General features: G+C 47.1%; 1 protein-coding gene across 3 annotated transcripts in view; it reads left to right on the top strand.

Moving 5' to 3' along the window:
- The window catches only part of LOC144739097 (talin-2-like), a 244,620-nt gene that overhangs the window by 191,977 nt on the left and 36,617 nt on the right, over positions 1 to 16,026 (top strand). For 2 of the 3 annotated variants that reach the window (XM_078622090.1, XM_078622086.1), the window contains 10 exons: positions 174 to 263; positions 3,594 to 3,716; positions 4,730 to 4,873; positions 5,536 to 5,697; positions 6,130 to 6,270; positions 6,736 to 6,917; positions 7,593 to 7,725; positions 9,276 to 9,377; positions 11,045 to 11,215; positions 13,292 to 13,345. In XM_078622090.1, coding sequence (XP_078478216.1) covers positions 174 to 263; positions 3,594 to 3,716; positions 4,730 to 4,873; positions 5,536 to 5,697; positions 6,130 to 6,270; positions 6,736 to 6,917; positions 7,593 to 7,725; positions 9,276 to 9,377; positions 11,045 to 11,215; positions 13,292 to 13,345 — 1,302 coding nt within the window. The remainder of the gene's footprint in view (positions 1 to 173; positions 264 to 3,593; positions 3,717 to 4,729; positions 4,874 to 5,535; positions 5,698 to 6,129; positions 6,271 to 6,735; positions 6,918 to 7,592; positions 7,726 to 9,275; positions 9,378 to 11,044; positions 11,216 to 13,291; positions 13,346 to 16,026) is intronic. The other variant, XM_078622097.1, reaches the window with a different exon arrangement.

Below are 16,026 nucleotides of genomic sequence, written 5' to 3'. Positions count from 1 at the left end.
AACAGCTGCGAGACCTAGCAGAAGGATTTCAGGGATGGTGGTTTCATATCATTGGCCGGAACAATCTCTTGACATTCGTGTTCAATGGTCTCATGGTTTGGTTGGCATTTTGTGTTCAGTTGGGACTCCCTGGCTGACTCTGACCGCCCCCCCTCCCCTTATCCCACTTACAGGCTGTGCGTGGGATGCTGGACAATCCGACTGAGCCGGTCAATGACCTTTCCTACTTTGACTGCATCGAAAGCGTCATGGACAACTCCAAGGTGAGGGCTTTACCGTGACACATCGTCGATGCTGCGGTGGGATGGATGGGTGGACACATCGCCGTCCTCTTTTATATTTGGTGTCCACGTTTCTAACTGAACAGAACATGAATGTACACCGGGCTCTCAGAGGTTCTTGCCTGTGGTGCAGGCACTTTGAAGGCGTGGTTCAGTAAATTGTGTTGGCACCCAAACTCTTTATGCTCGAGGTGGCTAGTAGGTGGCAGTACAGCAAACAGGCTCCTGGCCTGTGTGTTTGTGCGGATGTGACGTCACATCAAAATGCGCAAGTTTAAATAAATATAGACAACACGTTCTACTTAATTAAATAGACTTTTTTAAATAAATGTTTTCTTCTACAACATCAGAGTGCAGCGCCACATTAAATACGCACTACAATGACAATAGTTTAAAGCGATTTAAAGCATGTTTTATTTGGGGGGGGGGGGGGGCAGAGCTTTGTGACGTCATATTTGAGGAGGGGGGGGTCTGACTTTTTGTGACGCCGTGTGACGATGGGGGGGGGGGTCAAAAATCGTCCAAAAATCACGTGACGTCATTTGTGGACGGCCCCACCTGAACACGTTGGCCTGCACGTCTGGACAGCGATGAAACTGAACATTCATATTTAGCATCCATGTTACAGCAAGCGGTGAGCTTTAACAATGCTCCACGCATGTTTCTGTACACGTTGCAGAGATAAAACACCTGCTCTGGTTAAGCATGCTCCGTAGCGGTCGTGCTAAATTATTCAAGTCAAATGTCAGGCACGGGGACACTTTGACTCTGACATTCATGGTTTGGTAAGCACGAATTTAGTTGTTTATCTGGCTTAAGATATTGACATATTTGCCCATTTCAATTGGGGTTGCATCTTTTTCAAGAGACATCGTTTCTGTCTCATTTGTACTATTTATAATTATTTTGTGTTGTTTATATAGTTTCCTTTGCTCCTTTAGCTTCAGTGTTAAAAGCATATAAGTGGAAAATGACTTGCATTACATTCTAAGTAATAGATTCTCCCACGCGTGATCATTTTCACCGTAAGAATACATTTTAAATTATAAATGTATTCATCAGTGCATGCCTACTTATTAGCACAATGATTTATTTAAAAGTGCTGAGTGTGTTCAGGAATCATTTAACAGCGTAGAAAGAGATACTGTTCCGACCTTGTGCGCACACTGCATCCACTTCATTTAAAAGTGGCATCAGAAGAACAAGTGGTTAGTGACAATGGAGCAGTATTCTTCTTTGGCTGAATGTAGATATATCCATGAGAAGGTACGGCGGTGTTTAATGGTGCCCCCCCATCACTCGCTGCTGATACGGTTGTCTCCGATGAGGTGTTCTTTGTGCCTGATATGCAATTCCGGGCCATCAGCTGTTTGGAGAGTTGGAGCATTATATATCACTACATTTTCACACTTATTGCTTCCTTTTTCAACACAGGGAAAGCATTAACGTTAAAAAAAACACTCGGTCTATTATGTCAGATTAGATTATTAATGCACCTTGCACGGCAGCAAAGCATTAAGTGCTTTCACAATCAGTTGAGTTGGCCTTTGATAACCCGCTGAGAGGTTTCACAAAAGCGGGGTCTATTTACCAAAGGTGAACTGGAATCGGTACAAATGATGAATACAAAAACAAGGGGCCAAAGTGCCAAAATCCGGACCCAATAATGCAAGGTGACCGCCAACAGAGAGAGAGCACTAGATTAATGATCATACGTGAGCCTTGACAAGCTGATTAAATTGGGTTAGGTTAATGTGAGGTTGAGAAGGCAGATGTGGAAATGCCAAGATGTAGAGCCAATCCTAACACAGTCTTATCAGGGATTATATTTTTAATATGCATCAAGTCCATGATATTATTATAACACTATTCTTCAGTTCCCTAGGCATGTCCATGTGTGTCCCCTTTTGTCTATTCACTGCTGGATGAGAGGGCCACCCCACACCGTGTGAGTCCTAGGAGGTTATCTGGCCAAGCCTGATCATGGCGGTCACTATGGGTTGGTGAAGGCGGTGTACATAGAAGTACAGTGCAACAGTGGATTTTTCTACCGTGGCCTCTGCTGCCTACAGCAATTCCAAAGCGTCAGTTGAAAACTAACAAATTAATACAACACATTCGTCAATAACACTGCCTTAAAATAATTAAATATGTAATTGACGACGTTTTGGGCAATGGCTCTTCTTCATAGCGCGTAAATCATTTGATAGATGTGCGTTTGTGCACCACTGCCCAATGCAGCATCACCAAATAATTTGTTTCAATTAGAAAATGATATTGCTTCGTTTTAAAAAATTTCAACATTGGTCATTCTAGGTGAAATCTGGGCCTTGCCATTACATTTTCTAAGCTCAAGTGATCTTGGTAACAAAGCATTGCGACACAGCAGGTATCTTATTAAACATTTACATCAATGTGTTGTCTCCCCTATTGGGATACCCTCGTCATGTGGTTGCAATGTTTGTATCTCAAAAAGCTTCTTCACTGCAAGGCCTCGTGGTATAAGTGCGGCAGCATGCAGGAGCTGGAAAAAGGACTGGCTGTGTTGTACAGAAAATAAAATCACGAACTGTAAATGGAAAAATAATTAAGCCACAGATGTTTAAAGATCTCAAAGCAGAAAGCGGTTTACAAAAATGGGGGAACAACCTGGATGTTGCAAACATGTGCTTTAGTGCTGAACTTACAAGTGGGCACACAAATTAGGAAATCATGGTTAATGGACATTGTGCATTTCAGAGTAATGCCCTACCTACTAAGTAAAACTAAGAAATATAAATGAGCGATTCTTATGATTCAGTAAATGCCCCAAATCCCTAATATAACTAAACAAAGATTTATTTAGCGATTAATAAACAAACAAGTTACTGTTGCTACAGAAAAACAAAGAAATATTTAGTTCCAGCAATTTTATGAACCTTGTGAAAAAAAAATTGCCAGCAGCACTTTTTTCTGCAGCAAATTCTGGGCCATTTATTTTACTTCCAGTCTCTTTCGGCAATAATCCCGATGCTCATAAAGTCAACACTCGATGAGAGTTTTGACTGCTTAAACAAATGCTTCTAGAAAACACTGATCCAGAAAGTACATTGAAGAATTGACCTAAATGTTATTTTTGTGATGGTCAAACATACCCTTAACTTTTTCTTTTATTCACCACAACTTACTTATACAAAATACATTTACAATAAGCGTGGTAGGAGAAATCTTCTCGGCCGACCTGTGTGGTTGCCTTGTTTGACTTTCCTTTATAACGCGTTGGGAATCGTTTGTGTGTGTGTGTGCGCGTGCGTTTTTTTGCGTGTGCCGTAGGTGTTGGGTGAGGCGATGGCTGGCATCTCCCAGCACGCCAAGACAACCGATCTGCCTGCATTCGGCGAATCCATCGGTTCCGCGTCAAAGGCCCTCTGTGGCCTCACGGAGGCTGCGGCCCAGGTGACGATACAGCAAAGGCGGCCGACACTGCCGCTTGGGCAGCTCGGCCATCTACAGCCCTTGGCTTTGCGTGGTGCCGCCATGCAGACGAGTGGGACAGTGATCATATCACGAAGACTTAATTCTGTCGCTTGAGCCCATTCATTCCGAAATGTGGCGGTAAATACACCTTAGTTATTGCGCATTTAATCTCGTACATAACCTTATAAGTGACCTAAAGATATTGCTGCATTAAGCCAAGGCTGTAAAATGTATCTGCGTCCATCCTGCCATCGCCACTGGTCGTTTAGTTATTCTTAACAATCCGCAGGTCTCGTTAGGGTCATGGAATGCGATGTAGAGAGAGACTTCTGGCTCTGAGCCTACCCTGCAAGCAATTCAACCTTAATCCTAAACCTCTTGCCTAAAGACTTAACCCTACCCATACTCCAAGTGAAGTTGTCCATATAACCCTACTTATTTAAACACCGCTCGAACTCAATTAACTGTCCCCACCATTGGGACAGGGAATTTGCACCACTGTCTCAAGGCCACCGATAGAAGTGAACGTCTTACTGTTAAACAATTTTCATTTTCTTTGACGTCGACGTTGTCTGGTTGAGTGGCGCTGTGGCAGAACGTTCTAATTACAATTTGAATGTTGTGGATTCATATCCTAGTTGGGAGACAAATCAGCCCATTGTTCTTCCAGCATCTATAAGTCGAGTACCACTTTTTGGTAAATAAACTGTTGGTATTCCGCTAAGGCTGATCCCTGCAATGGGAATGTGGAATTTCCACTGCTGGTTGAGTGCCGCTAAAAGAGGCGATCCGCTGCCCTCTTGCTGGTTTGAACTCGAAGACACTTTGACTTTTCACTCTAGACTAATGTGAATATTGAATTTTTTTTTAGAATGACATTGCTTCACCTTGTGGCATGAGCTCCGATGGCAATGTTGGGACCAGAATTTAGTCGCGCACTGCAGTTCCTTTCCTTGACCCCTCTTTCTGCCTGCGATGTTTAACGTGTGCAGTCGGCGTACCTCGTGGGCGTTTCGGACCCAGGCAGCCGGCCTGGCCAGCAAGGTGTGGTGGACCCGGCTCAGTTTTCACGCGCTTACCAAGCCATCCAAGTGGCCTGCCAGAGCCTTCTGGACCCCGCCAGCAACCAGTCCCAGGTACCATCCCCTCGTCACCTTATTTATGAAAGTCCGCAATGCTTCTGAGCCAAATAAAGACAAGCGATCGTGTTTTTAATCAAACGAGTCGCTCTTTATCATTAAGATTCCCACTTTGGAAGTCACGAGTTCAAATCCTCGGGTGGGGTCAACTCAACCTCATCGTCTTTGTGATCGATTAAATGAGTACTGCTTTGGGAAAAGTCAACAGTAATTTCCCCATGCAGTACCTGGTCTCTGTCTTAGGAATTTGTGATTTTCAACACTGTCCCAGGGCCATAAATTAGGACAATCGGCACACAAACCTCTTGTCAGAGGGAACCCTTTGACATTTAATCAAGTACTGTCGATCATAAATAATCTCAAAAAGGATTTCAAGTTAATCTCTTGAGCCGTAAGTAATAATAATCACACGAACAGAAACGATGAAGATTGAATATAAAATAAAGAAATATTTTGTCAAAGTATTTTTAAACAATCTTTGTTTCAGTATTCTGATTGATTTATACAGTTTATCTCTACGGGTTTTTTTAAAAGTCAGAACAGAATAAGATCTTTGTCTTCATTCACCCTCCTACATCCTAAACCCCCCCAACATTCCCTCCCCGCCATCACCACCCCCCCCCCCCCAACTTTACATCCTGCCCCCTCGCCGAGTGCAGGTGCTGTCAGCAGCGACGATCGTGGCCAAGCACACGTCGGCGCTGTGCAACGCGTGCCGCGTGGCCTCAGCGCGCACCCCCAACCCGGCCGCCAAGCGCCACTTTGTGCAGTCTGCAAAGGAGGTGGCCAACAGCACCGCCAACCTGGTGAAGACCATCAAGGTGCGTGAGTTCTTTGACTCTTACGCTAGTGGGTGGAGGGGGGGGCTAGACTCGGGGATGTTGGGTCGAGCCGACTACCGGCTAGTAATTGAGTCGAGCGTTTGGAACCGCGGCGCCATCCTGCCACGAATCTTAGTTGGGTAGAAGTGGGACTGGTGTTTGTGCGGGATGGTTGTGATTCGTGTTGTTGCTGTTGTTTGCGCCATATCGTCCGTGCTTGATGCGGCTTGTGTACAAAGACAGTCGCCGCATAGCGCGCTTTCAGATGCGCTTCTGCGGCCGTCTGGAATGCTCTTCTTTCCGATATTAGGAAGCCACTGGGAGCTATGCAATTTTAAATCATCTCGATTGAAAACGAATGTCTTTAGAACTGCTATTTGTGTTTAATTTGTTGTCCTACGTACATTGCAAATGTGAACCCGCGCGTCACAGGCACTGGATGGGGACTTCTCGGAGGAGAATCGTGAGCAGTGCCGGACGGCCACGAGCCCCCTCCTGGAGGCGGTCGAGAGCCTCGCCGCCTTCGCCTCCAACCCGGAGTTCGCCAGCGTCCCTGCCCACATCAGCCCCCAGGTCGGTCGCGACCCCAGGGTCAACCGCACACACATTCTATTACACGCTGGATTCCGCCACGCCTGGGCCAAGCCGGTTACAAGGGATAGATCCGTATCATCGATGCAAAAATTTGGCCCTTTCTCGATAAACAGACGCACGTTTTTACACTCTCATAAAAAATATACCTCCATGCTTTCCGGTTCTCTCCAGCTTGCCATACATCATATTTGGTCAGGAAAAATGCACATTTCATTACACGAAGGCTTGTTGCTCTATTACTGTTCAAATTAGAAATGGGAAAAAAATCCACCAAAGTGGATTTGTTAACTACCATTACTGTTCCAAAGGCCTGACCCACTAGGCCACCAGACGATGATGTCAGAGCTTGGGTGCTTTCTGGAGGGTCTGAAGAGTTGCTATGCCAGTGTGTGCGTGGAAGTGCCTGAGTCTTGAGTGACTGTGTGTCCCGCTGGACCCGTGCAGGGCCGCGAGGCACGGGAGCCCATCCTGGCTTCCGGGCGCTCCATGCTGGATGGGTCCAGCGCTCTCGTGCGGACCGCCCGCTCGCTCGCGCTCAACCCCAAAGACCCGCCGTCCTGGGCCATCCTCGCTGGGCACTCGCGCCTCGTGTCCGACTCCATCAAGAAGCTCATCACCTCCATCAGGTGAGGGGGGGAGATGATCACAGACCACCTCTACGTAATGGCAGTGGTGTAGCATGGTTGGTATCGGTTCGGACGTAGTCTAGCGCCTGGGTCTCTCCGGCTCATGGGCCCCCCAGTGCAGTTGCACTGCCCGCACACTCAATCGCTATGCTGCTGAACAACATTGTTGGCACGATGATATGGCCAAGGGCTGAGCAGCAAGCGTATTGCCCACTTTTTGGATAGGTTCGCGGTTTGAGCTCAGCAGCCAGCTTGGTTAATGCTGCATGTGTATTAACCTGGGTGGGTGTTTTAACCGTAACTATCCACCATCTGTTTCACAGTGGATGTTAAACATCCAAATTCGATCATTTGAAAATGAGTGAGCCATGTTTGCCGTGGTCGTAGTTCACATTTGCCCAATTTGATACGTTATTCGCAAATTACACGATTGGTAAAAAGCACAACAAATGTGCCCTTATTGTCAGACTAGGGCCCACTTGCAGGGCAAGTGGTGCATACAACTTGTGCCACAACAGGGACAGTTTCCACTGGGGTCACCTTGGCTGGATTGCAGCTGGGCATTTTGTAAAGGTTGAGATGATATGTGAGGAGCTTTAAGTCACTGAGACATTTAAACAGCAAGTGTCCTGCACACGCGCACACCCTTATGCGCGCGAACGTCCGACCCGACAGAGACCGTGCGCCTGGGCAGAGGGAGTGCGACGAGGCCATCGACACGGTCAACGGCTGCATCCGAGACATCGACCAGGCATCCATGTCGGCCATGAGCAACAACCTCTCGCCCCGAGAGGACGTCTCTGCCGAGGTGAGCCATTCACCCGCAGCACTGCAGCCCCTCCTGCTCCTCCCTGTGGCAGTATGTGAAACTCGGGGTGGTTGTTGTGTGTAGGTCTGTGTGTGTGTATGTGTGTGTGTGTGGATCGGTAGCGTAGCGGTGAGCGCACTGCGCTACGTACTCGGCGACCCGTGTTCGATTCCCGGTCATGGCCAACACCAGTGACGATTATCTGAAGCGGTCCTGGGCCTCTCCTAGGTCGACTCAGCCTCCAATTATGACCTGGTGTGATGTTTAACATCGCCACTAGGGACACAAAGGTGGCCGGGCATGGTGCTGACCACCCACCCCCTCATGTGCAGTGCTCGCTAACAGAACTGCCCCAAAAGTATGTGAAGGCTATATGGGGGATCTTTGTCACATAGCTGTCGCGTGGTGGCTAGTCGACCTGTAACCATTCATCTCCTCCCATACAAATTGAAGGATTGACACAATTTGGGGTGATAATTCGAAAAAATATATGTTTACTTTAGTCTCGTTTGTATGGTCCTCCTTAGTTCTGACCATTAGCCTGAAGGAAACGCTTGTGTAAATGGAAGATGATAATATATTCAGATGTATGATTGATTCTTAGATCAAAGGCATAGGAATTGATTTTAATCAATGAATTGTTACGTGATTAGTGGGGAACGCAGTACACCCCATTTCGGTTGGATTGCCATGCCTCAGCCTTCAATGAATACCTTAAATATTGAACACTTTCTAATTAAAGGCAGCTGGGCATAGTTTTAGCCACACCACCCCCTAATGCGCCTTCTTAATAGGTGCTTGCTACCGGCACTTTCCCCACCATGGTCTAAAAGGTTAAAGGAAAGATCACTCTTTTTTTTATTACAGCTCATGCCATGTGCCTCCCCAAGGCAGTGGTTGGTTATTGCCAGATATAATTGAGAAAAATAAAGATTGATTTCAATAATACTTAATGTAAAATTTGGTGAATGACGGTCATTTCTTGGTTCAGGTCATGACCCTCATATTAGCACAGTTGAAATATAGATCAGTGTTAAAAAAAAAAATACCAGTGCATATTACCTGTGATGGCAGGTGGATCAGAGATACTGACAAAGAAGATCATTTTAAATCAGTGTGTACTACCTGCTATGACACATGCTTTAGACACGTGCTTTTCATACATGGAACAAAAACTAAGAGGTGCTTGCAGAGCATAACACTGAGATGCAGAAAGAGAAGCACATTGTCAAAGGCCAAACAAAAAATTCGAAAAACCGTATTGACTGCTAGGAAAAGTAATTTGTTTTGGGCTGGGCACAAGAAAAATATTCACGAGAAAAGTCAATGGACATTCTCATGCAGGACATGGTTAAAAGTGGAGCCTTGATTGTTAGTAATAAAAAAAATATTAATAAAAATGTATGACTGATAATACAGTGGTCACCGACACGCTCCGAATATAGACATAAGAGCACCATTCCAGTGCCCAGCATTTACATAAACGACTTATTTTCTCCCCCCTTGGTTCCATTCACCCCTCCCCTGCTCTGCGTCCATGATCTGAGCAGGCCCTTCAGGAGCAGCTGATGGCAGCCGTGCAGGACGTGGGATCGCTGGTGGAGCCGGTGGCGATGGCAGCTCATGCCGAGGTCTCTCACCTGGGCGGCAAGGCAAGAACCGACCCGGCTTCCCGCCATCGTCTGACCCATGCCAAACCAATCTTGCCCCAACCCGCGTCAAAATGCGTGCACTCTTCGCCCCCCACATTGTCCCCACCCGGTTGGTGTAGGTCTGGCCCCCCCTTCTAATGACAGTTTGTAAGTGGGGCCGCACCGCTGCTCTGGGGCCACTCCTGTGATATGATCGGTCCGCTTTTGCCAAGGTCAACTACTGAAGAACCCGTTGGACGCCGTATGATTCGTCAAATGTACTCGGGCAGCTGCCCATGTTTGTTTTCAAAGCAATGCGGTTTTGACCAAATATAGCCAGACATAACTTTTCATAAAAAATGCGTCTCAATCAAACATTTTAAACATCGTTTACCCACCACCACCTACTGACCTCGCCTAAACTTTTGTCCAGTTAAAGTGCACCCTGCCTGGGCCACTCACAAGGCCATTGGGCGCTATAGAGAGCGAGGGACATGGGGACATGGTACTGGGTGGCATGTGGCGACATGATTCCTGGATTTTAGGCCTGGCACAATACAGGACCAGCCAGTGTTGTGGCACATTTAGCATGGGTGTCATGGTGACGTGATGTTAACTACCTCGCCTGGTAAACATGAGCTCGTGTATTTGGAGTTTGCATGTTCTCCCTGTGGTCACGTGGATTTTTCTTCGGGTCCTCCGGTTTTTCCCCTCCACATTTAGAAACATTTATTTCGAGTATTTGGCCGCTATAAATTTCCACATGATAAGCCACTTCATTGACCTATCATTTGTGGGGGCCCAGGTCACTTCTGACAAAGAGCTACAGTATGTAGCTCAGTCAGCCTTACTTGCTAAGATAAAAATAGGACTTTTTTGTTAGTAACGTGTGCAAAAATGAAATGAGACTGCATGATGTCCAGTCCATCACCACGGTTGTTTACCCCTCTCACGCTCATTAACTTGCAGTGCTGGGTTTTTGGACAAAGTCAAAAGCTGTGGGAGTCTGGCTGCAAACAGCGGGCTCCCTGGGCTTGTGTCTAATTGTAATACAAAGTGGGTACTAATGTGCATGGCACAACATGGCAAAGCATCTGGCAGGCTCGTTGGATGCTCTGCCATAGAGCGTTGTATGCATTTGCACTGCATGGGTAAATGCGTAGTGTAGGCTGTTGGCCACCTATGCTGATCACACCTATTGCTCCCTTACGTCGTGTTTGGCTTAGTTGTCAATACAGGTCATTGGAATGTCAAACAAAGAAATTCACCAGTTGGGCCACCGTTCCCTGTATTCATATATCAGCGCTTGCAAACACGGACAAATTATGGGTGTACAGTCAATTGCAACAGCTTAAAGTGTCTCCTTGCCCACATAAGCAATGGAGCAGTTCTCATCTAAGCCAGCGGTGGAAATTCCACATTCCCATGGCAGAGTGCTGTTTCGCCGCAGGACAACCGCTGTTGGCTTTTTCCAGAGAGGGTAGTGCGTTGAATGTGGAGGAGCGAAGATGCCGTTTGTGAGTTGGCCCTAGGTCAAGATTTGAGCTTTGCCTGCCTCCCTCCCGATGGCGAGTTGGACGCGCGCCGTTCACCGAGCTCAAGTCACACTGGACATTAAAACTATTTTTTTATCGAGTGAACTAACTTCATCTTCCCCCCCCCACATCCGCCGCCCGCTGCACCGCCAGGTGTCCCAGCTGGCGGGTCACTTTGAGCCGCTGACCCAGGCGGCTATCGGGCTGGCCTCCCGGACGGGCACGCAGCCGCGGCAGATGGCCATCCTGGACCAGACCAAGACGCTGGCCGAGTCGGCGCTGCAGATGCTGTACGCGGCAAAGGAGGGCGGAGGCAACCCCAAGGTAGTGCCCGGCCCCTTCTCCCCCGCCCCCCCCCTCCTCGTTTTGTTCCCACTCCCCCCACCCCAGCTGCCCCCCTGTCTCCTCGACAAACCGACGGCATTGTTCGCCAAGAGACCCAACGCAACCGTGCCAACGTGTTTTCGGTCCCATTGTTTTGTTGCACTGCTGTCTGTGTTGCTTCTTCGCTGGAAATTCCAAAGTGTTATTCATATTCCAGGTAATGCCTTCCTTCCGGGTCCAGGCAGCCCTGGGACTCGATGTTCGTCTGTGCGACAGCTTTCCTTCCAATGCTCACTCCCACCCCCACCACCTTCTTGGAGAAACTTCCCATGCTTTCGTCCCGCTTATTGTTTTTCTGTTAGGCTTTATCTTATCCCACGTTTCTCTGCGCAGTTGTAACCGATGCGTGCCGAGTCGGTTAGCATGACTTCCGCACGGGCTGCTTGGCCCCGTCCCACCTCTTGCTGTACACAGTCTCACTCTCTACTACTCCTAGGGGCTGCGACCTCTGGAATACAAAACACTAGGATATCGTGGAAATAACTACTTGTCAATGCATTATCTTGAGTGGTGTATTACTGTATTGTGCTGACTGACAAAAAAAAGGGCATTTTATTTTCCAGGAAGACCCACAGATTTCCTGGAACAGCTGTTTCAATTGAGGCCTCTTCCTATTCTTGAGCTTTGAACGTCATCCTGCAGGCCTTCTCCATGAGAATATCCAGAACAGGAATATACTCCACGTGTGCAAGGGTGCCCGTGCCCCCAACAATACAGAGCTCTCGCGGCGTGTTGGCTCTGCAATCGGCACCATCTGGCGGTGCTATCAATTGGAATGCATTGCGTTGAGAGCAGACATCGTGACAACGTAAGGTTGAAAAACAACAACTACAACAACAAAAAGCACAATAAATCTCTCCGACGTGCTGTTGCGTCAATGGAGGCTGCAGGCTGCAGGTGGTGCTTGCCGCTGCGTGATACGTACATCTTCTGCATGAGACCTTTGTCGTTTGAACGTCTCACTTTCCTCACCCTTCTCTACGAGTCGCCGGCCTACTTCCCCTGCAGTGCCATTTAACCACCACTGACTGCCGTGTGATCTCATCCCCCTTGTGTGTGCAACCTCGAACAGATGCGCTTCTGCGGCCGGCTAGAACGCTCCACTGGAGCTAGACACTTTTAAATCATCTCGATTAAAAACTCATTTATTTGGAACTACTTTGTGCGTTTAGTCGGTTGTCCTTCCCCCGCACCTCCGATTAGCACGGTTGGCTACATTCGGTGGTGTGAATGAAGTTCAACAAACATAGTACCTGCCCGTTATTTATCCGATTCATTTTTTTATCACAAGAGCACAATGACCGTCATGCAAACAGATAAAGACACTTGTATATTGAGCGCTCACAGTGAGCGGTGTAATGTCACGTCACGATAGGGAACAGCTCCTGCAAAAAGACGTCGAACTAATCCCCAAGTTATTTCAGTTGAGTTCTCACCCACACTGTGTGATGCTCTAAGCACCACAACTGCAGTGGAAGCCAACTGAAATCGCTAGTCTTGACAGCTCTGCAACAGAGTTCGCTACCGAACCAAACACGATCTCGACCTGTGGCTCTAACAATGTAGCCAATCAAACACAAGGGCAAGCTGTACCACCGAGTTTATAAAGAATCTAGCCCCAGCACTTTACCATGGTCGCTTTTCTATTTTTGCTTGTCTTCCAGTGTTGCTGTTGTCAATTAACCATTTTGTGCGCCCTGAAAATAATGTTTGTAACAACGAGTGTTCATTATCAAAGCTGGACTAAAACTACTTGGAAGTAAAACTTAAGATATCTTGTGTGTGCAGTCATGAATGGCTATCACCACACTACGCTTGAAATCTTAGTTTAAAGTCAGGTGGGCAGTGCCTGGATTCAAACCGAGGAGGATCTGTGGTGTCAGCTCAGTGCTGCTTCATGGTCGTAACCTCCTGAACCTGCCTGGCTGCTTGTAGTTTTTTAAAATTCCCAGCTGCCCCGGCCCCCTGCCATAACACGTGTGTTACTTCCATCCCCCCCCTCCTCGCCCTGCCCAGGATTACTCGCTGCACATTCACGGATGGGACAACGGCCATGCCTGTCCCCAGATGGTTTGTACCCAGCGCAGTCATCCCCCATTACTGCTGCTCCCTTCCCTCCCATCCATCCACCACCACCCTGACCCCACCACTCCCGGCTCGACCTCTCTGACTGGCACTCGCCCTACTAATGACGATCACCTCTTTTCAGTAGCAGACCTTGAGCATGCCCTGTCCGTTGCCTGCACTCCAATTGCCGCGAGCATGTTGACCGCTACTCTCTCTCTCTCTCTTATTCTCTTTCCTCCCAATCTCCCCCCCCCCCCCAGCAGCCAGACCAACGCCACTGAACTCTAACGAAAAATATTGGCTTGTGACTTTCTTCTCCACAGAAATAACACGTCACCCACCCCCCACTCCCCATCCCACGCAAGCTGCTAATGGCTACGATTCTCTCCACAGCGACAAGATGGAATGTCACCTACGTCTGGCAGGATGTTTTCTTTTGATCCCGCTCTCTCTCTCTCTGCTTGTCTTAGCCAAATGTCCGTAGTTGCCTGTGCGCAGCGTGAATTGACAGATCACGCTCACGTCCGTGCGTCTCGCTGTCTCGTCCGCTGCCTTGCATGGCCTCCTTCATGGCATCTCAACTAAAGACTCTGCCCATCCTTCTGCTCACAACATGCAAACATTGCTTTCTGTTGAAATAGTTAATGGTACACATTTGAGTGTTATACATGTGCTTGCAATATATATATGATGTGTATTGCTTCATTATATCATGCGTTAGCAGTTTACAATGGTACTGTGGTGCAGCGGTTAGAGTACTCCACTTTTAATTGGAAGGTTCAAAGGTTCCAATCTCGTTCAGGTGTCAACTCAAACCGTCATCCTTCCTGGGCCGCTAAAGTAAGCACCACTTTTGTGGGAAGTGAGCAATGGTCTTCCTGTGGATACGCCATCTCCTGTCATGCTACTGTGGAATTTCTAGCCAGTGGCTCAGAGATGAGCACTGCCCGCCCCGATTGCTCTTTTGAACATGAAGACATCTTTATTTTAATTGGCTTTGCAGGTTGTGTACGTGGCCTGTGTGCTAAAGTCAGTAATCGTTAGATAGAAATTATAGCGCAAGCTGACCGTTTTTGTATTAAACAGACGTGATTAATCACAACAATAATTAAGGAAATGCTTTTAACTTATGGATGGAAAGAGTGCATAACCACAATTAATATAAAATATGTTCATCTCCTTTGGCATATAATTACTAAAAAGTGTATTTGGCTTGCTTGAATATTTGTCAAGTAAAACTACCTGCATTTTACGATGAAGCAAAACAATTTAATATGCATGTACATTTGAAAATTATTTACCTCTTTGTAATGTTTTTTTTGTAAAATGCAAGTCCATTGTTGTCAGGTTCGGTTTTTTTCGTTTGCACATGCAATGCATTTCGCTTTGACTGTCTATCCTCATCACACATCCAAGGTACTGTGCACTTAAAAGTGTTCAGTAGACATTAAATCCGTTTTCTGTTTGGCTGGTATCCTTTGCATTACAGAGAGTGTCTTATTCTTTCACACAGTGTTGCTTCGCCGTCTTCACGATGTTTTCACTTCTCCCAGCTCTCATTTCCAACTTGTCATTTTGCCGCGGGTATCTCATAATCCAATATTCGCACAAGGAAGGCGTCAACATTGTTTCGGGCTGCCTAGCAGCACATTTAATTCATGGATGGATGTGTCGGGGGATATTTCCGTGCACCCCTTACAGTGTCTCTCTTGCCTGCTCGTGACTTCTGATAGCAAGAGTGAGCGTGAAACCGTTCATCGTGAGCTTCCTGGGGGTTCATTGGGCCTAGGTTTTTGGTGCTGCGCGAAGCAAAGAGGGGAGAAAGTGAAAACTGAAGCATCCTTGATTTTGTTCAAATGTGGTTGATCAAGCACGTGCGTAGACATGGGAGCTTTAGGACGAAGAGAGATCTTTGCCCGCGAGCTTCAGCATTCCAAGATAATACAAAAAAAATGTCTAACTGCGTAGCTGTGGAAAACTGACATGCTGTCAAAATGTGCTGCATGCTTCTGAGCTTCATCTCGGGCTGACACAGCGCAATATGTAAAGAGAGCTTCACTAGAGAGGTTTCGGTGGGGGGGGGGGGTAGGGTGGGTCTCGTCAAGTGATGTTCCACAGCTACAGATGCGACAACAGTTGAGATGACGTGCTGCATTTTCAACGTGAAAGTTCCCTTTAAAGGAAACACCCAAGTGACTTGGTCGATGTATTTCTCGCATCGGAGCAAAGAGCCGACACTCCCTGAAATCCTTGGTCTCAAATGTGCTTTTCAGCCATTGTGATTGAACATGATTCTAAAGCATAGAAAGTGTACGATCTAATTACGGATGACAGTAGTAGCGCCAAGAAAAACATTGTCATTTAATTCCATCTCCTGCGGCTCTGAGCACTAAAACTATAATTTTGTCAGATAAAGAGAAACTTTACGACCAAAGCAAACTAGAGAGTGCCACCTACTCGCACAAATCAAAGGCCAATTCATTTGACTTCAGAACGTTGCCTGACAAGACGCAACACACTCCTCAGATTGCTGCGATTGCTAATTGGATGTCTGCCTTGTTGCTCCATGTGCTTACCCACTTTACCTGCCACAACGGTCTGTTGATACAGATAATTTCATTATTTCACAACTGAAGAATTTCCCGCCATGTGGAGCGAAGCGTCGGACATCATACGAACGGCAT

Source organism: Lampetra planeri, chromosome 3, assembly GCF_965212315.1.
Source record: "Lampetra planeri chromosome 3, kcLamPlan1.2.h2, whole genome shotgun sequence".
Classification (NCBI taxonomy): domain Eukaryota; kingdom Metazoa; phylum Chordata; class Hyperoartia; order Petromyzontiformes; family Petromyzontidae; genus Lampetra; species Lampetra planeri.
Note: the sequence above shows the minus strand (reverse complement) of the source record. Positions and strands in the feature narration are given on the sequence as shown.